The sequence below is a fragment of the Solea senegalensis genome, linkage group LG1, assembly GCF_019176455.1.
Source record: "Solea senegalensis isolate Sse05_10M linkage group LG1, IFAPA_SoseM_1, whole genome shotgun sequence".
Taxonomy (NCBI): Eukaryota; Metazoa; Chordata; class Actinopteri; order Pleuronectiformes; family Soleidae; genus Solea; species Solea senegalensis.
This window is the reverse complement of record NC_058021.1, coordinates 15,332,469-15,354,672: the sequence shown is the minus strand read 5'-3', so window position 1 is coordinate 15,354,672 and position 22,204 is coordinate 15,332,469. Positions and strand designations below refer to the sequence as shown.

Sequence of the window (22,204 nt, the reverse complement as noted above, 5' to 3'; positions counted from 1 at the left end):
ACACATGGACTGTTCGCTGTTCAAGTGATCACTTGCTGAAATGGTATTGGCTAAAATAACAAGGCCATTGTCATCTCCAACTTGGATTGTATGTGCATTTGCACTATTTCTCTCTATTGTATCCAAATAGTGGTTTAAATTATTCCCTGAACACTGGTTTGCTCAAGGCTGAGAGTAGCCTAAACTGGCTGGTTTAGTTATTTTCTGTTATTGCATTTACTTTAGTAACAGCTTCATATTATATTACAAAAAAATGAGAATTTCTCTTTCTCCCCATGAAGGAGTAGTCCCAAAGGATCTATAAATTATGCACAGCAAGACAACGGACAAAGTGTGCTGCTTTCCAGAGGGCCTTGTCAACATGAATCAAGAAAACAAAAAGTGAGAGAAAGCACACAAACTACATACATTTGTGTGGTTAGTGGTTTGTCTTAACATAGTTAGATAAGTGGCTTGTATAATATAATTACTATAAAACTGAATGTACATACATATGCAAACACACAATGTGTGTTAGTGTAAATATGTGCGTGTAGAGTAAATCATACACCCTGTCTTGTTTTCGCAGTCTCTGAATATGGTTTTCATCGCCATAAAAGTCGTCATTGGAACCCTCCCCCCCCCCTCCAAGCCCCCACACCCTTTTGTTACCTACCAGGTGCCCACGTACATACATACATACACCCGCTCACACACTCGTACACACATGCACACCATTCTTCTTGGGGTAAAGCCCCAGGAACCAGTCTGTTGTTTGTTGGTGTTTCCGTTCCTTGAATAAAATGGATACTTATCTGTTTTCTTTGTAAGCAGATGCAAATGCTCTGATAATAGGAAAATACAAAGCTACTCGCTTCAAGACAACACTGTGACAAAAACGCTTGAGATGTTGACCCAATTGTCTGAGAAGGGTTTTTGTCTAATAATGCAAACTGCAGACACACGGGGGGGGCGTGTCACAGGACCTCTGAAACCCAAACCCACAGAAATCCCTCAAAGTGCTTATTGCTTTTCCATCAGCTCGTGCTCCTCTTTGTTCAGACACTGTTCTGACAGTGGAAGCAAAACCTTGTTTGAGATCAAAACCACCACTCCTTTTCAGCATGACCTTTCGTTCACTTGTTCCACTGGTTCTGAAAGGAAACAGGTTACCCTTTGCAGGTATAGACTTCTTCTCTCTGTGTGCACTGCTTGCATTCGACATAGCAGCACCAGCGCACCTGGCACTGACACGGCCTCGTCACCTCCCTGCTTTGAGTGTTGTGGCCTCGTCCGCAGCAGATCGCTTCACAGTTCTTATCCTTGTAGCACTTGCGGGCAGCTGTGCCCGACGAGTACTTGCTGGGTCTACAGAAACTGGGCGAGTCCTCGATGTGGAGCAGGTCCATAGTGCGAGGGATCTGATCATTTAGGCCTGGCAGGGGCTGCTGTGGCTGCTGCTGCTGCTGCTGCTGCTGCTGTTGCTGTTGCTGCTGCTGCTGCTGTTGCTGCTGCTGGTTTCGGCCTGTTGAGATCTCGCCCTCTCCTGTTGCCTCATTGGTGGAGCTGCCAACTTTGACAGAGGTCTCGTAGCGCTGCTTCAGCTGCTTGCCAATCTCATGGAAGGGCAGGAGCTGTCTCCAGCAGGTCTGGACAGTGCAGGAGCCAGAGACGCCATGGCATTTGCAAGTGGTCTCCACTCCAGCCTTAATTACCTGGTTCAGAGACAAAGAAAAACTGTTCACATCCAAGAAAAATTAAAGAAAACTATAGCTTATTGAGCCTTTGTTTGGTAAGCAGCACTTCAAAGAGCCAAATACCCAGGTAGCCTCACAATTAAATCATAGAGGTACAGGGTGCTGGTTGAGGAGTAGGACAGAAATCATAGAAAATTGATAGTCACTCCTCTTTTCATGTAATTAAAGGGGAGAATTTATTTTGTTGCTTCTGAATTTTAAGAGAACAATGTAACACTTTGTCTAAGGCCTCAAATAAAACCATAAGTGGATAATAGTTGGAGGTTATGATAAACCACTGACATTTTGATTAAACTCAATAACTGTTATTATGTTAAGTGAGGGGAGGTTATTGCTTCAAATAGTCCACAAATAAACAGTTCAGTGATTCAGCCGTGCAATGGCTACTATTATCATCCTTTGACAAGGCAGTGTGTTTTCTACAGCCAAAGTTGTTTGTCGCTATCATCTATTATAATTGTAGAAAAACACAGTGAGCAAGTGATGCGAAACATTAGGGGGGAAAAAGTATCAATGACGTATTAACACGGTAGCACCCATGGCTAACACTGTTGCCTCGCAGCAAGAAGGTTGCCAGTTTGCATCCCTGTTCAGGCCTTTCTGTATGGAGTTTGCATTAATGTTGGCTCTGGGATGGACTGGCGAACTATGTCAGCTGGGATTAGCTTAAAAAGCAGCAGACAATGAATGAATAAAGAAATCATACACGATTGCATGTGAAACATGGAGGTTGTCAGCTAAGATGACCACTACATGTTACTTCAAAACTACTGGACCTCTTAGTCGCCAGCTAGTGTTCACTTCACAACCCAAATGACAAAAGCAGTGCGTGTTCAAAAGTCAATGACAATAACACATAGTCTGAGATTAGGTTCAGATAGCATCAACAGTTCTGTTCTCAGACACTGCAAAAGAGATTGAGGAGGTCAGGGAACAGGAAGTGCATATTCATCACACCAGCAGGTCAAGAAAAAAAGTAATAGGTCAGCTTTTTGTTGGGGAGGTCGTAGAAGAGGGTAGCACATTCCATTTCCATCCGCCATGTGGGAATTCATTCTGACCTAATGCGGTGCATCTCACTGCATGTGCAAATCGCAAGAAAAAGCAAAGACATGATGCAGTAAATCTTTTATCACAAATAGATTCTACTGAGAGTTTGCAGAGAGCCAAGCGAAAAAGGAAGAGTCTGCATTGGCCTTTTGGGAGAGTTTTACGCTTGCTAACATTTGGGAAGTGTGCCTCTGCTATAATTCACTTTGAAAACCAAATGAAAATCTTGACAAAATGAGAAAAGCTGAGTAAAAGTAACAGCTTCCAGACATTTAGTTTGCTTTGGCTGGAAAGACCATTCCCTTTCTTATTTTACGTCCAAGATGAAAAAAAAGCCCATATTTGCTCACCTCAAACAACTGTTGGGTTGTGCCAGAGCACGATATAGCGTTTGTTGCCTATCTAATCAGAACGACTAAAGCAAAGATTGACTAATGAGCACTTTCACATTTCGTCAAATTTACACCAGCAATTACCTCTAATCAGTGCGACTCCTTTTCCGCATCTTTAAAGTCTTTTTTGAGTAATTTCACTCTCCTAAGATGCCCTGTATTGAACTAACTATCAAAGCCATTCTGCAATGGTCATATCAAATTCTTCTGCGGCCAGTTTAACGGTATATTTGGACAGTGTGTTTTGTCTTGGACGGCAGTCACTTCCCAGACTGTAGTGTTTAATCTCTTTATTTACAAAAGCAAAGACAGTAGGCTACGGTACAGTATATCTGGTACAAGGCTCTGAATGAATTGGCACTTCATGCTGCTGTTTGTCTACATAATTGCCCCAGAGCTCAAACAGCGTTGTATTATCACAATTTTCCCACCATGTACCTGAAGTAATTAGCCAACATTTCTGTTTAAATACTGACTGTGACTCTAAATGAACTTTGGCCCTGTTCAAGCTGGTATGGTTTTGAGTGTTTCCTGGTTCGATTCAGGTGTGCATCGCTGTCTTCATGCCATAAAGGTAACTTAAGGTTAACAGTTGGGCTAACTATACTATGTCTTGTTTTGTTATTATTTTGTATTGTTTGCCAAGCTCATGTCATACTTAATTCTGTTACAACGTCATTGTTACAAACAACCGATCGACTTCTCTTCTCAGATAAGCTTTAAACTAAATGTTGTACTAAATTGTACAGCTGATATAGTGAACGTGTTCTCAAACATTTATTTAAGTCACATTGAACAGACATAGTGCAATAGTCCAATATTCACTCTTCCATCAGCTGTGGCAGCAGAAGTAACTGCTTTTACAGGCTTGGAGGAAGTTACTCATTACTAGTGAACTGACAGTGACATATAAAGTCAGTGGAATGCTTCGCCCACAGTCATCATAATCAAAGACAGACGGGGGTAAAGAGAAAAGAGCTCCTCCACCTGAGGATCGGCCTCCTGTCTGGAGTGTGACCACTGACACTGTAACAAAGCTAGAACACCTTATGTCTCCTGTCACAATTGTGAACAGTTTGTTGTAGTCATGTGTTACCCAGTAATATGAGTAGCAGCACGGTCACGCAAGGCCATGTTGTCTAAAATGAGCTGTGGTCGTGTCATGAGCCGACACATATTTACTGAGCTCTGTCACACCTGGACTGCGTTCCCAAAAAGATTTAAAAAAATATCCCCATCTAATGGCACTTTTCCACTATACCGTTCTAGCACTACTGGTCTGAACTGTACACAGTCTGGGTACCAGGCACGTCCTTTTACCATGACTTCGTACTACCATCTCAATATGTGCGGGGTCGTCATAGCATGAAATACTACACGACACGAAACTGCTGTGACCTTTTATATGCGACACAAACGAGTGGCGAGCAAAGAAAGCAGTTGTTTTCAGTGTACTGGATCATGAAAAAGATTAGTTCAGAACTTCCTGCGTGACCGGAGTCACTGAACTAAAATACGGCAGAAGAGGTTGTGATGCAGCTCACGATCGCCGGCTTTTAACAGTGACTAAATGTCACTAAATACACCAGACTCCTGTTAAATGTTGAGATTCTAGAAATGTCCTTGCTAAGAGTTGGAGATTAACGCATGTTTTCAGGATCTTTTTTAACTGATCTACAGTTTGGGTTTGATAGTGTGTCGGATGTCATGACTCTTCCAGTAACAACACTCTCAGTCTCAGTTGATGTCTCATTTTCGTTTCGGCTCAGTTCACTTGGAACCTCACCAGAGCAGGTACTAAAAAAGCACCAGGTACCAGGTACTATACCTAATTGTAAAGCAAAAAAAAAAGTAGAGTCGAGCCGAGCTGACCCGAGTCATGCTAGAACTTTAGAAAAGTGCCGTAAGTAAATGAATGTAGAAAGCAGGTTTTTGTCCATCTGAAGCTTTGTATGTGTGATGTCTTCTAGTGTGGCTCTAGATGTGAAAGCTGTCATCAGTATCTTTGTATTGTTTCACAAATAACTAACAGCAAACCCTAGCCCAGAGTGCATCCTTACCTTCATGCCCACATTTGTATTATGCATGTCCACGCGTGCGCGCAGGTCCTTGTTGGAGCGTTTGCCCAGGAAGTCCTTGACAAATTTGTTGGCGTATTTCAGGTTGTCTCCACAGCCTCCCCACTGCCACGCCTTTCGGTTTTCCAGGTCGGGGGCTTCGTCGCACGTACAGCGCTCCATGCGTCCCGCGCTGCAAGCTTTGGCCAATGCATGCGTTAGGCCTGCTGAGGAGATAGCGAACAAGAAGGCTGTCTCTTTAAATCCTGTGGAGAGAGAGGAGAGTGTCCAAGGAAATTAAGCATGTGGAGAAGTATTCGCTTAATATTTGAAGTCAAGCATCCAATTGTTATGCAACTTGATCTTTCTCTTCTGCTCATACCTCTCTTTAGTATGTTGGCTCGGTGGCGCCCCTCTAAGGTGCAGTTCCACCTCTCAAAGCGGAATTGATAATGGCATTCTAGGGCGCTCATGGTAATAGCCTCTCTGAGAGTCTCTGCCACGCCCGGGTCTCGTCTGCACATCCTTCGCTGTTTCTTTTCCAGTTTGAGCCGGTCACACAGCTTGTAGTGGGCCCTGCCCATGCTCTCCTCTGGTAGAGAGTTCAGTGGCAGAATAGACAACGGTTCATTACCTGTCAACCTGGAGGGAAAAATCACATCACAGACACACTCGGGTCAGTTTAAACACGCCACACAGTGGGACTGGATACATCTTGATAAAGTATCAAATAAAGAACAGGATGTTGGCCTTCCTGGATGAACAGCTTGCAGAGTTGCAAAGATGTGCTACGTAAACAGCTCAGGAGACACAGCTGGGGAATATAATGCTAAAACTTTTGGTTAATGTTCAAATGAATGCAGCTATTCAGTGGTTAATGATCAGGGGAATTCAACATTCGCCGGAGATCAACCTCCAGCACAGGCGTGTGTGTGTGTGTGTATAAAGTGAATTCTCTGCAGAGGTGGAAGAGTTATTTCTTTTCATTTACTCTCTGGCATCCCCTTTGTCCCTGATTTTTATCATGCGAAACAAATAGTCGAATCAGTGCTTGATTATCCACAGTCTTTGCATTTTTTTGAGATTATAATTTGTATATTATAAACAATGAAGCATTCAGGTTGGTATGTGGACATATTTCAAACAACGGCATGCATGGCATGACCCTCACACTATGTGACACAGTAGCCTGCGGAGACTCGGTTTAATATTTTTCATCATATCGCGTAGTGGGTGGCGGTCACTAACTTGTTTAGATTTAAACATGATCACACAGCAGCTTTGACACACGCTTGTTATAGAATCCCCGTAACAAAAGTCCGGTATTTGGAATCTTAAACCTGGCATCCATTTGAAAAATAACAAGCAGAAATTTCATTTATAAACATGGTATGGAGAACATGTGGTAGACTTGCGCTCCTTTTCGTCAGTTTATTTAAGGGAAGCGTATATAAAACACAAAGCGGGGACTGCCACATTGTTGGCAAAATGGACAACCAGTGTTCTGAGGTCGTAATGGGGAAAACAGCTTTACTTTCATAAACACACACACACACACAGGGGACACGACTGTCAGCCTGTGACCATTTTGGTCACACCAACTGACAGGATTGGCACCGTAGTTGTTCATTATGTGTCATTTCTGGCCTCCTTCTGACACCCTTAAAGTGAAACTGAAGAATAAATGGATTTACAGAACTCACAAAAGTCCACGGGCCCAGTGTGTCTCTGCAGACAGTTTCGTGTGCGGGTTGACTTCTCGCTTAATGCCGGTGAAACGCAGCACGTTGACCTCTTACGTCTGTCGTAGGTTGCGATGTACGTTTTCATCCTCCATTATTATCTTAAGCTCCCAGCTTTGGATAATAATGTCTTTCAGATACAGGGCATGAAATGACAGCCAGTCTGAGAAACGGGATACTTCAGAGTGTCCCGTTTTAGCACGCGAACGTTATGTGTTATATGTAACGTGATATGAAACATTTAAACCTTTTCATGTCTTAAATTAGTTTCTATAGCCATTTGCTCGTTATCCGACATCTAAACACATACAGATGTGTATTATAATATTAAAAATTCATTACACGGACATTCTTGGATTTGCTGTCAATCCCTGCTTGAGTGTGAAAAACGCCGATGCAGCCAACTACAAAAAAAGACTGCGAGGAGTAACCACAGTGACTGGGAAACCTGGCAAGCGGTTTAGCACAGCTAGGCATGTAAAAGAAATTATCCTGCAATATTATTTTTTTTATAAAGATGCCGGGCACCTGCTAAATGTTCACACCAGTTTAGTTAATGTAGCAGAAGTGTTGATTGGTGATGTACATTAACATTACATTACTTCATTACTGCTCCTCACACAACGTTCTGTCACCACTCAGATTCACTGCAGCCCCGAGCACAGGGTCACGGGAGTTCTTCGACAACAGATTTGTTTTACTAAGTCCAATAACTGACTGAAATGTTTCACTTTGAGTCTTCAGTTTCATACCAATGGACTAATAGTTCACATATGCTCCACAATATTGTCTGTGTGCCGTGCATTCACAGCCTAGTTAAAAATCTGAACAGTCAAATCAAAGACGTCGGGATTTGCTTTCAGATTGGGTCCAATGGTTTCCTTTTTACAAAGCGTATTTGCCTTTCTTTAACTTGTCTGACAGCTATGAATTTCCAAATGGAAACCTGGCAAGGCGTGTCTTGACAGAGATTGTTCTCCCAAAACACTCTGAGAGCAAAAAAAAATGTATGGTTTGAGGCGTACAGAGCACGGCGACGCAGACGCAGAACCGTGTCTCTCTCGGAATAATTTCCTTTTTGTTTCATGCTTTGTTTAAATTCACTGTGCTAACAATGCCAAGGAAACACGTTTAATGTGCCAAAGCAAACAATTCCAGCTGACCAGTAGGATACATATGACTGACAATCGTTCCACAACATTTCAATGGTAAGCAACCAACCAGGGATTGAATGATGGCGCCATGTGGAGTACCCGCCTAAGTCCATTTGAAACAATAGTCTCAAGGAAAATTTCAAGGTATTTCTCAAATACACCATGAGACAACAAATGACCAAAGAAATATTAATTACACTGGCTTGATACTATATGTGTGTGTGTGTGTGTGTGTGTGTGTGTGTTCACTCAAAACCACCAACATGATGTGGACATTCTTGAGTGAGACATGGATAGTTGCACGTATCGGCGTCAAATCTTCTAAAAGCCCACATGCCTGCCAAAACAAGAGCCCATTAGAGTGACGGGCCTCAACTGTCTGTGTGACGTCTGCCTGTCTGAGACAAAAAAGATGGTCTGAGCAGAGCTGGAAGGAGGCCAAAGATGACATGACACCGATCTCAGCGGCGCTACTGTCTGTGCAGCCTTTTTACACAAAGACGCGTTTCTATCTGAATGCCTGCGGGTGAAGTGTGCAGGGCGAGAGATTTGAGAGTGGAGAAGCACTTCTTCACGCCTCCTGAGAAGACACTATTTGCTGCGGTTTGCTCTCTGCGTGTTTCCACTCTGCGGCAGACCAGTTGTCACATACTATTACAGATGTACACACTGATATTGTTTATTTTCTCTTTGTAGATTGTCTGTCCTCTTAGTGGATGTGCTGTTTTGACTCAGCCGAGGTTTGGATTACAATCGTTCCTCTTGAATTCAAATGTGCAGCTCATTTAAGACAATATTTTCCCTGGATGTGGTACTGTGACCCCTGTTGTCACACAAAAGGGTCACACATTCCAATATGAGGATCTGCAAAAATAACAGAAAATATCACTGTGCTGTTGGCTGAACAATGAATCGATTCAACTCGCTTACAGGAAAAGATGAACTGGAAAACAGGCTTGGATCACAAAAACCATTTTAAATCTGAAATTTAACGAGCTGAAAACCCAGTGAAGCCCAAAGATTATCGCTCTATCTGTTCGTAAGGATATGTAAACTGTAGCTAAAGGTTCAATGTTATCAATTATATGCTGTATATAGGATATATACTTACAACATATGGATTCATCAGTTGAAATCAATTTAATGGAAAAATAATTTGTATTATGAAGAATTCTCAAAACTTTTTGAGAATGTTTAACAGATACACGGCTTTTATCTTTTTTTTAACCATTACCACCTGTAAACACATGTACTTCTGCAACTGTAAAGTCAAAGTGTTTTTAAGAAATAGATTGTAATTGCTTCCTCATAAAAGATGTATATGACAAAAAAGAGAAGCACAGTCATCTCCACCAAAATGAAAAATTCCTAACTTTGTGTTTTCATATCAAGGGCCTGTTTCTGTGGGTGTTTTTGTTTGAGTCGGCGGCACAGCAACCCCACTTTACGTGTGGACACCAACACCGACGACAACATATTAAAACTCCTTATTATCCTATGTGGGGTGCGATTCTTGCTGGTGTTTGCTCAGCTTTGGCTCCCATTCACACACTTGCCTCTACACACTCCGCGCAAATATCACTAACACACTCTCATGCCGCACCTCCCTCGATATCGTTTGTTTAGCCCTTTCTCTCCACCTGTCAGCACCTCCCACTGCCCGTAGTATTTACTTTAAATACATTTTCCAATGCAGTGGGGTTGAGTGAAAATGCCTCCATTTCACATTGCGGAGCCACAGAGTTTATCACTCAAGGAAATCATTGACGTGCACTAAACTTCATCAACCCTGCTCCAGCTTTACATTACAGTCCTGAAAGAGACTCTCAGCTGGTAATTCTTATCGCTCCTCCCTGGCTCGGTATGTAACTAGTTAAATAAGGGTAATAACAACTAAACCCTCAGAGAGTGGACACAAAAATCTTACTTTGCTGGAACAGTGGAGTCATTATTTATGTCAGTGTAGTTAATTGATTACAAAGAAAGTCTATTTAAGCAAATCATCAAATGAGTTTTATGCTTCCAGCTTTTAAAACATAAGAATTTCACACTTTTAGCTGTTTTATATTATGGAAAATGAAGATGTCTAGGTTTTGTTATGCTGTATTTGTCTGCTTATTGTTTTAGCAGATATCAGTTACTCTTTAAATGCCCCACCAATTCTACCACAGTGTCATTGCCAGTTATTAGTGCTGACTGTTTATCTGCCACTGTGTTAGTTATGAGAATAAGAATGAAGACAGCGACCAACTTTTAACCAGCGGCTGTTTATTGTTTATTACCTCCACTCCACTGCAGTCACACAGGTGTTGGCTATACGTTTGCAGATACAGTCTTTCTGTGTGTGTGTGTGCGTGTGTTTGTGTGTGTGTGTGTGTGTGTGTGCGTGTGTGTGCATATGGGCACTTACAACCTTAAGTCAACACCTACAAGAGAGTCAGTCGTGGCTGAACGCGCCCATGCAGAAAAAGCAACAAAAGCCACAGTTTCTCCATCAGCCTGAACTTGCAGGTTGTGTGGTCTGGTGTCCTCAAGATCACAACCAACCCCCCTCTCCTTCCTTCATTCTTTCTTTTTTCTTTTTTTCCTCTTTTCTGAACACCCCCACCACCCCCCATTCCCACTGGCCAATTACTCTAAACGAATGCCAATCATTCCACCCAGCTGTTGGCTCAAAACAAAGCCTTCTCTAGACAAAACCACCGCTGTCTATGAAAGTAACCGACTACACAAGACAATGACAGACATGAACATGTGCCCTGGAAGAGTTCAGCTGTCAAAAAAGAGACAAAACTACTGTCCAAACCTGAGACGAATCTGTGTGTTGTGGAAACTAAAAATCATAGTATTATTATTAAAGGTTTTGTATGGAAATTACACTCGACCCTGCTGATCTCCTTTTCTCTCTTTCACTTTTTCCTCCTGCCCTCACAATGTTTAAAGTGCTCCTTTTTTTCTGGATGTGGAAGGGATGGGGGGGTGGGGTGCGGGGGGTCTGCTTTTTCAGAAATGTTGGATAAACTTCAGACCACCCTGCCCAAGACCCATCTGGTGTATCACAGCCCAGGCCATGCCAAAGGTAGTAGGAATGTTAGTGTGTGTGGTGTTTTCCCTCTGTCCCCCTCTAACTAGGGCTGACAATGTTCTCCACTGCTTAGACTTGAATAATTGTAGGAATCATGAATCAGTGTCAAAAGGCTCTCCGGTACAGGGAGTCTCCAGGCTATTGTCCACCTCCAAGGAGTTAAAAAAAATCCTGCTATTTTCTCCATAGTGACACCGTTCATTCCCTAACTCATTAAAACCAGAAATAGGGCAAAGAGTGAACAATTATGTATGAGGCTAAGATAAGATTAGTCACTGGTTGAAAGCACTGGGTGTTGTGACTACTCCTACAAGCTGTGACTGACACAGTACAGTAACATGACAAAATGACTTTGAAAACAAAGTGGTAGGGGCCTGGGGACTTAGTAAGTCAGTATTATTTGTATAATAAGCCTTTCTGTAAAGTGTGGGAATGTCATGCAATGCTTAGACGCACTGCTACCCACAACGTAAAGAGGGGAAAGTCCGCTATCTTGCATGACTTAACAGGATATGACCCAGAGTTATGTCATCTGCTGTCTCTTCTGGTCATTCACACACCACATAGGCCGGTGTCAGACTACTCCCACTAATTGACTGATTGGCTCACGTCCTTGATAATTACTCTCTTGATATTTGAATTGCATGTGTTGATTGATAAAAAAATCAATCTCTATAATCTAAATTTACATATATATATATATATATATACATGTTTTTGTTTTTTTAATCCAAAGACATAAATGCAAGTGTGGGCTGCACAAGCTTGGTTTGGGGAAGGGAGTGTGGTGCAAGGTAAGAGGTTTAACTGCTATGTGAGAACTCAAGGCTTCTAAGGTCAGCAGCTCAGTTATAGTCACTGTGTGACTGGCACAGATTGGGCGCACAGCAGTGTCCGCATGACTCCCCTGTTCTAGCTTACACCATGGCACAGAGGAGTGCTGTACCAGCGCACACCAAACACGTTCAGGCACACACACACTTTGCTCAATTCTCGCCAATTCGCACATGTTGACTCAAGACCCAGGGTACGGTTGTTTGGTTGGCAAGCACAACAGTTTGACAGTTAGCAAATTCCAAAAAGCAGACATTTAATGTTCAGAAAGAGTGGGTTTGCGTTGGTGTTTTGGTTTTTTCTTGTGACAAAGGCCAAAAGCACTTCTGTGAGTAAACCGAGCACACGAAGTCAAACCACAAAATCCAAAACAAAACAGTGGCTGTTTTGAATCAGTCATGCCTCAGTAACTGCAAGTGGCTGAGTTCATTAACCATTATTTACTCTTATTACTGAGAGGGGTTTTATTGTTCCGGAAAGGCCCGCATTACCCAAAATACAAAATATGCAAAAGCACACAAGGCTGTTTTTAATCCGCTGCTGTTAAATCCATAATGGAGAGACATGATGTTCAAGTTAAAACACAACCTGTCAGTATCACTATTCATACATGCTGCTCATTAATCACTTTGTGTCAGCCAGTTGAATGTCATACACATAGGCCATTTTTGACAGGCCACAGAACTCCTCAAGGGTTGATGATCGCAGTGGTGAACATCGATCATGTCCAGACACATTCATGTCAGTCTGACTGTGTCTGCTGTGAAACTATTGCTCAGGCTTTATGGATAAATATGCCTTATGTGTTTTTGATTGACTGATGCTGACACGGGAATTGAATTTACATGTACACATTGGTTGTTCATCCACTTGGAGCAGAGATGATCGTGGTCTCTACTTTCGTTTTTTACAAACACAATGAACAATTTTTAAAACGTCCCTTTTCTGTATTCACATCAGCAGACGTCTCAGAGATCTGTCACACCTATACTGAAATATTGAATAAGTGAGAGGCATGAATCTGCCTGGCTCTAATGTGATTATTGGGATAAGTTCATGCAGAATGATGCAGTTCTACGTACAAGAAATAAAACATATTATTAATTAACCAAGTGTGTGAGATGGAAGGCCTTTATGTTTTTATGATAACTGGTGTAGATTTTTTAATTAAAAACACACACTTGTTAGACATGAGGACACGCACACATATTTTTAGAAGATAAAAATATGTATATCATATATATATATATATATATATATATATACACAGTATATACATATAATAATGAGACTTTGTCGATCAGCTAATCTTAGCACATACCATGTCTCTTCACTCCCCACAAATCAGGCCGAGAAAATTTGCCTGCGGTCAAGAATGGAAAACACAGGACATGGCAGTCTCACTAACAAGCATCATCTCATCAATGCCTGACCACTAAAAGTATCGTGAGTCTATATTAGTTTTCCTGTTTTGCAAATTACCCATGTCTCCAGCTCCATCTGCAAAGATCATTATGCATGCAGTTTGGCCGACAGGAGTTTCCTTCAATGGGAGTTTCCCTCCCATATCTTCCGACTATCCACCACTCGTGTGCACAGCTGACTAATGGGACAGAGCTGGAGCTGCCATCCTTTTAAAACAAAACATGTCGCAGCTGATTAAACCAGAACTGCAGGTCCTATGATGCGATATATACCGGGCATAACAGAGATTACAACCCTCATCGAACCCTCTGTTTTTTTTAAAAATAGTCATGTCATTATTCTATAACAGCACATCGCTGGTGTGTATGTGCAGTTTCTGATGATTCAAGCTGTAAAATAAACAGTAACACTATGCATAGATGAATTTTTGCTCCGTAAGCTCGCACACTTTCAGGCAGGTTGACCACAACTAAACATGCACAGAAGTGTTTTCTTTTCCTTTTTTTTTTCCCCCTCCCCCCAGTTTTTGCACTCACTTGGCTGCCTTTAGATGTGATGTTTAGACATTTCATTTCCCACTCTCCTACTGTTACACAAAACAGGTTGAAAAGAGCTGATTGAGGATCATCCTGCCCTCTCAGAACACACTGCACCACCCTGTGGCATCCATGGGAATAGCAGGCGTTTACAGACAGATGTCAAAGAGCAGAGCAGTCAAAGCAAAGCCGGGCTTAGTTCAAATCCGGACTTATCAAACAGAAATATAAAGTAAACAAAGCTCTGCTTTTTCTGGGGTCTGTTATCTAAGCCTCCAGTTTTGCATGATCTCACCACACTGCAAGGTCATAGCACCAGTGCTGAGAGAATCCTATCTTCTTGTCTCACAGTAAAGTGATACCCTATGAGGTGTGGCTATGGCCACAGGATATCCTATGAAGTTTGGGAAATCCCTCTATCAATGGGGCTCCCCGCCCTGCTGCACGTCAGGGCTAATCAGTCCTTAAGGCCTGGTAATGAGATGCCCGCCACCACTGTCTGCCAGACAACGCCAGCCTGAGTCCACACTAACTCTGCTGCTCCTAATGAGTGGTAATCACCCAGCAGCTTCCCACAAACCACTGCAGGGATGCCGGCACGCACATGAGCCGGGCGAACCCGGTTGACGGGAGGGGAGTGAGAGAGAGAGAGAGGAGGCAGCAAATACGAAAGAATGTTTACATGGAGCCACTTAAAAAACAAGTTGTAACATTACTGTGCTGTGCGAGAAGAAAATGTGGCTCCTTTAAAACAAACTGCTGTTTGATACGCACCAGGAACTAATTCACAGCAGTGATTAAAACCGCTTTACAGCTGCACAATAAAAAAACATCCTCATCGGTTTATTTACACGCATCCTATTTGTTTTTTCCTCTTGTTTCTGGCACGCTGCCTCACTTGAAGGAGTGCGGAGAACGATCACACATCTGTTCGTCTGGAGCGAGCTGGTGATACACTGTACAAAGTAATCATAGCAATTAATTAGTGGAGCGACAGCAACCAGCGTATTTTGCTTCCTGCAGATGCTGTGTTGCCGCAGCGATTGGTAAATCCCTGCTGCATGACTGTGGGCAACCTTCCTGTATATATATATCACAAATGGACTAAATAAAAACAAACTCTTGACGCAGTGTTTGGACCAACATGCGGCGTGGTTTACTAGACCACAGAATGACATGCTATTTCACTGAAACTAAAATTTAAATCAGCAGAGTTGTCACAGACAGTCAGCACTCTGAGCCGTGACGAGGTCAAACGAGCAAACAAATCACTTCCTCCTCCTGTCAGTTTACCCTGGATCTCGCCGAGGTGCTGTGACCTATGAAGTCACGTAGCGAAAGCTTGATAAACATCTCCAATTCAAACTCTGATGATAACGGATTGAGCAGAACCAGCACCTGCCACAACAGGCTGAGGGAGAGAAAATGAGCGCTCACATTCTTGTGGCAAAGGATGACAATTTAAGCGGGTGCTTGACTACGCCAGGAATCCCACCCCACCCTCAGCTGTGCAGACTATGGGCAGGAGAGATTGTGTTTATGTTACACTTACGCTCCACCGCACTCTGGAAATTGGGTATGCAACATTGACCCTCTATTTTGAGTAAATCAGTACCCAGGAGGCCCTAGGATGCCTTGTGCTCATGGAATATTTATTTGAACAGGTTTATGTTAGTATGTACCACGGTCAAAGCTGAGCAGGACTGTGCCGGAGTGTCACCGGTGTCCAATTTCTGGGAAGTTGGCCAGGGGGGCAGTCACATTTGTATCTGTGTCACCTGTGCATTCTCTCTCAGTATGTTCCATGTTCCTCAACCGCAGGGCTAAATCATTCACTGACACTCATTCATATTCCTCTCTCACCGGGCTCACCGAGAAAATCAGGAGTATTGTAATACCACATGTCTCTCCGTACACAGGCCACAGATAGAGAACAGACTGACAGAAGAAACTGAAAACAAGTGCTAACTGAATAAGTAAATATGCATTACCACTGGGACCATTAAGGCAGATGTGTGTGCCAAATTGGCACGGCCACTGTAATACACACTGCCTGCCAAAGTTGACACTGCAACAGGGTGGGAGGCAGAAACACAGAGCCGGGGGTCACATTTGTCGCTGTAATGCAACTTTAGAGCTGCATTGAAACCAAAGACAGAGACGGAGAAAGTACCTCATATAGAATATGCACGAGCATTACAGATGATGACGTTTAACTGTGAACGGCCGTGATATTTCCAGCGTGCGGAAGGGCTGTTACAGGTGCCATACAGCGTGTTTGCATCACCCAGTTTCCAAAGTTGAGTGCCAACACTTCGGTGCAACACCCACGAGAACAACATTTACCCAGAAATGTGAAAAACTGGGTGTAACTCTCAGCGATCTGGGTTATTCAGACTCTTTGATGTCTAACGAGTGTTCAAGTGCTTCCAAAACCTGACGTGCTTGTATGTTTTGACTGGCCTCCCGAGACTTTTACACCTTATTTAGGATAAGCCGATGAAAGTGAGATCCACTTCAACAGGTCGACGGGTCCAACACACCAGAGTAACACACCCTGAGGGAACTGTGTTCCCAGATCACCTAACACTCCTGGATCCCGCACAAAACACCCGTACCTACCGTAAATTTGACTCTGCTCGAAAGTCCTCGCGTGTCATCACTCTGCAGCCCTACAGCCATGTGTCTCCTTGCGCCTCACTAACAATTCCATCAACACACAATGAAGGGATTAAAAAAGACACCAAGACACCAAGAGCTTGCTTCTGTTGAGTAGGTGATGCCACCTCGATCATTTTAGGAAGCAAGTTTGTTCGAGGTGAAACTGCTGCTCGTTCAATGACCTCGGTGTTGTCTTTTAAATCTCACATATCGCGCCGCAAACTTTCAAAGTCTTTAATTTGACATTTGATGATTCTTTTTTCTTCGTAACGCACCTTGAAACTCTGTTTGGAAAGGTGTTGCAAAAACACATTTATTGTCAGTTGAGGCAGAGGAGAGAAAATGCACTTACAGACACAAGTGGAGTAACTTCAGTGCACAGTTAAACTGTAGCTGCCACTCTTAAGTGGAGGTCATAGTGGGATACACCTAGAATCCAAGGCGTTTTGTGGGCATTGCTTCTGAAACACACACCCCTGCGCTATGTCTAAATCAAACACCATTGAGTATACAACATGATTCGCGAAAAGCTAAATGTTTGAGATTAATTCCCGACACGTGTTCCAAAGTGTTTTTTAAACTTGATGGAGGCAGCAGGGAAAGAAAAAAAACCCAAAACCTCTGCCGGAGTTGTGTGATATGTTTATGCTGGATGGGGGAATTTTCTGTGCAAGCTGAGCAGACGTTTCGGCCACTAGTTCACTCACTCAGTCAGTTTGCTTTATTGTTACCAGCTGTTGAGTCTGAGGCATTTACACTCACCTTTCCCTCCGCGGCTGTTTTCAGAGTCGACTAAAGGATCCGATCTTAGTTGCGCAAGATAATCACTGCGCACCGTTACCTGCCATTCAATCACGCCGGGGGAATTCAGGGGTGGGCAATGGGGATGAACTCAAGGCTGCGTCCATCTAGTTTGAATAGATGCGGTTTCCTAGCCTGCTTAGACATTTTCTGTCTCCAAAAAGTGACTGTCAGCAAACCTAAGTGGAGCCAAATCATGTGCAGACAACCTGCTGCAGGCAGCCACCAGCTGTGAGGCCGCTGCGCGCTGCGCAACCGCGGCCAAGTGACACCTCACTGACCTGAGTGGAATCAAAACATGCTTTCAAAACAACTGACTTTTGTTGTTCAAAAAATAAAAAAAAAAAAGTGGGGACTTAGAGACTTAAAAGGAGGGAGAGGGGGGAAAAGTCAATAAGTTGTCACCGGCTTTGTAAGTCAGGAGCCAATCAAATCAATGAAAGCAGCATCATACTCTTCTCTGTCTGTCAGTGCTTACCCGAAATATGCTGCGGTCGGTCCAGGCAAGTTGAGAAGATGCACTATAACTGTGAATGATAACCATCCCAGGAGTAGGTGTCCATCCAGCATTTTGCTGCGGCTCCAGGGCAGATCATTTCGTTTCTCCTGAGTAGCTGTGTAAAATCCTTTGCTCAATGTTCAACACTTCTTATAGAGAGAGGAGCTGAGCTGCGCTCCTCCCATCACAAGAGAGAGAGAGAGAGAGAGAGGGAGAGAGAGAGAGAGAGAGGTGGGGGATACACTCACTCACACACACACACACAGAAAGAGAGAGCTGAACTTATTCACAAGTCACTTCAGGAAGATAAACAGAAACAATCGCAGTTGTCTATAGATTTATATGATTGGCATGACTGTCTGTCCCCTGTGAGTCATAGAAGCAGCACCGTGCTGCCAATGTTTGTGCACAATGTCAGTCTTGACCTGCACTGGATGATAAAATGCTTGTTTGCTGTCAGTCTCCTAAATCTTTTTCCATGTATTTCCACGTGGGATGTTTTTTTTTTTAAAGTGGATGCACAGTGCTTTTCTGGAAAATGTATGTGTGCTGATTGCCAAGCAAGAAAAACTTGCCAAGTTTGTGTGAGAAACGGCAGAATATTTAGTTTTAAATGTGTTGTTTAAAAGGTATTGAAATATTGGATTAACATCTGTGCAAATGTAATTTTTTTGTTGCCTTATAAGCACCTGAGGGGTGGGCCCTTAATGTATGATACAAAAATAAGAAAAACGTCTTGTTTTAACTGAGCAAGCAGCATATCGACTAAATCCCAGTCAAACACAGGCGTATATACTGTATGTAATGGTTGAGAGTAACCAAAGGTGTTGTACTTTATAACCCAAATTTCTGCATTTTCAGATTGAAACAAACGATGTCACCCCAATGGAAAGTCCAAGTCCTGCTAAAGTAGAACATGTGATGCACTTAAAAGCTTCATAATCAAACTAAAAACTGTTTAATTAAGTGAAAACCTTTATTTACAGGGTGCAAATTATCTTTGAATCATTTAAATCCAAGTTTGACATAACCGTACCTTCACACTACAAAATACTACCAACAGCTCACATGGACATTTTTCCTGCATAAAAAGTACTACGTTGACTATGGAGCCCATTTGGTGACATTTGGTGGAAAAAATACTATAAAATGGCCATGAAATAATAATGATTGGGAACGAGATCAATAAGTTGTGGCCACGAAACAATAACATGTGGGAATGAGATCATTAAACTGTGGCCAACCTTTAATAACAAGTGGGAACAAGACCATTAATTCATGGCTACTACACTTAATGCTTGGTGGGTTGTTAGCTTTGGAGAGACGCTGCTATGAATAAAAGAACACTGAGGATTAGAACCCAGCAATTCAACGAGGGCTGGGGTTTGTTCATGAAATCTACTTAAACAGTTGTTTTCTGCTGACAACTGCAGACAACATGTTGATATGCCATTTTGTTCACTTTAGGGCTGCCGAGATTATTTGATTAATCAATTACTAAATGAATCGTCAACTATTTTGATAAGCAATTAAGCGGTTTGAGGGTTTTTTCAATCATTAAAACAAGCTTCTTAAATGTTCTGGTTTCTTTGCTCCATATAATAGTAATCAAAAAAAAAGTTTTATTTTGGACATTCGAGAACGTCACTGTCTCCAGGTTTGGTAAACACAGATCGGCATTTATTAACATTTTTTGACATTTTACGAATGAAACAAGTACTCGATTAATTGAGAAAATAAACAACAGATTAAGTGATGGTGCACTCCATTTTTCTCTAATGAATAATATGAATAATGATATTATTCAATAATAATTTGAATAATATGGGACATTTATATCTCAATGGTTTTACGGCACAGTGAAAATAGAACTAGTAAGGCTACTGTTGAAGCTGCAATTAAAATTGATATGGAGTACCTGGTGCTTTTTTTAAGTACCTGCTCTGGCGAGGTTCCAAGCGAGCTGAGCCGAATCTAAAATGTGACATCAACAAACTACCGGCCACTGATTGGTCAGAGAGTGTCGTCACTGGAAGAGTCATGAGCGTGACGTCGGACACAGTAATCAAACTGTAGATCAGTTAAAAAGACTCAAAAAATCCAACACTGCCAAAAGCCGGCAATTGTAAGCCCCATCACAACCTGTTCCGCTGTTTTTTAGTTCAGTGAGTGTGTGAGTCTGTTTAATTATTCTGATTCTAACGACCCCACCCACATTGAGGAGATACTGAAGTAATGGAAAACGATGTGCCTGATACCAAATTGAGTAGAGCTAGAAGTGAAATAATGTAATAGAACTGTGGTGGAATATTTGCAGCACGTGATTGGATTGGCCGATAATACCCGTGACATTGGAACGTTATCTCAAATTCTGCTGCATGTTCACAAGCAAAGCTTAATGTGAATGAATGTATGTGATTCTTCCTCACGATTAACCTCTGCCTCGCTCCAAGTGACTGAATGTTTGTCATTATAAATCAATCCTAGATGAGAGTAAAATCATTCCAAATTTGTCTACAGCACAATGTTTTAACTTATCAAGGCAACACATTAGTGTATTTTCACTCATTTTGTTGTTTTTTTCATTTGTAATATCATTTTCATTATCAATTCATTTACTCGAAATAACTCCACCACTGCTGCATTACGTTCATATCTTGTTGTGTCACCGTTGATTTAATCTGTCAATAACGCGTCACACGCCACAGAAACATCTTCCACTGTTGCTGATCTTGGTGGAAGATTGTGTGTTAAGTGAAATATCAGTCTGATCTTGCCTTTTGTGAGACACAGTGATCAGTTTTCAACCACATGTGCTGAGGTGAGTTCATCCACAGTTCACAGTGAAGAAAGAGAACGAGTCTGCAAATAATAACTGCGAGCGACTTCACGAGACCCGGAGACAAAACCTTTAATCGGTTTGCAAAATATTATATTGGATACCGTAAATCAAGTGGCAAACTATTAGTAATTCTGGTGAGTAATCTGAGCCAGGTGGCAGGCCTGCTCTTGAAAAACTATTTACTCTTCCTCCAAATTTGATTGCATAAGATTTGGAGATTATCAAAGCATTGAGATCCTTGTAAAATGTTTGAAAAATAAGGTCCGTACATGAACACTTGGATGGTGCAAAACATTATTTAACTTTGTTTGACTTAAACGATGGTCAACCTGTAGTTAAATTCTTGGTATGACAGTAATGTTTACAGTTTTTTTTTTCTTTTTGTAAAGCCAACAGGTTTGGTTTCTAAAACTGACATATCTTTAGCCAGGACACTGACTATGTAACATTTGACATTTGTCAAAACCTTGGTTCCAAGCACATGATCTGAACTTGGGAAAAGCCCAGATATTCTCACCTGCGGAGCACTCCTGCCAAAATAAGGGATAAAATCTATTCATTCCCACTCTGTACTCAAACAATAATCTGTCCATTCACCGCAGATCACAAACAGCCACAGATGGGCCAAGTGGCCTCACAGAGCCAAGTTTCTACTTACTGTATGTAAACAGTTGTAGTCTTAAATTGGAGATTATAGTGAGAAAGCTTTATAATTAGGGTTGCATGTTTCTGGATCTCTGATCAACAGTGTAAACAGTGTGAGTGAATACGACTTGATGATTGACTTGCAGATGTGTTTTTGTGTGTGTGTGTGTGTGTGTGTGTGTTGTTTTTACCTCCACCAAGAAGCTTTTGTTGTTTTGTGGAATTTTGTGTAGGGGTGGCCATGACCCGAGGAAGAACCTTTTACATTTTGGAGGGCATCCAATTAATGGGATGGATACAAGATTTTTTTTCTCTGTGAATTTCTCAACAAATAATCCAGAGATCATTGTGGCAAATAAAGATGGCACATATATAGAGCATATATAAACATAACGTTTAGTGTAGTTTTGAATTTAAATGCAGTGTTTTTGTTGTTGTTTTTTACAACACTAACATGTAATGCGCCCTAAATTATAAATTGCACATTCATACAAGAAAAAAATATCCTAGTTTTATGTATAGTATAATAGTTTTATGCAGGATTATACTTTTGGCTGAGTTCATACCAGACAACCAATGGAGAACAGTTATAATGAAAACCATCATTTTCATGTAGATTAAACAAGAGGATATGACTCAAGCTTTTGGGCTACTGATTTTCCCACTATCTTCATATGGACGTTTTCTCCCTTGTGTTCCTAACCTGTTTTGGTTGGCCCAAAAATATTTTTTTAAGATTTGAACA

General features: G+C 42.0%; 1 protein-coding gene across 1 annotated transcript; it reads right to left on the bottom strand.

Annotated features, from left to right (window-relative positions):
* Window positions 1-918: 918 nt before the first annotated feature.
* wnt9a (wingless-type MMTV integration site family, member 9A) lies at window positions 919-18,157 on the bottom strand. The gene is given in 4 exon segments (XM_044021513.1): window positions 919-1,694; window positions 5,239-5,501; window positions 5,618-5,877; window positions 17,952-18,157. Coding segments are annotated over 4 exon segments (1,275 nt in total). The 3' UTR covers window positions 919-1,148.
* Between the last annotated feature and the right edge of the window lie 4,047 nt (window positions 18,158-22,204).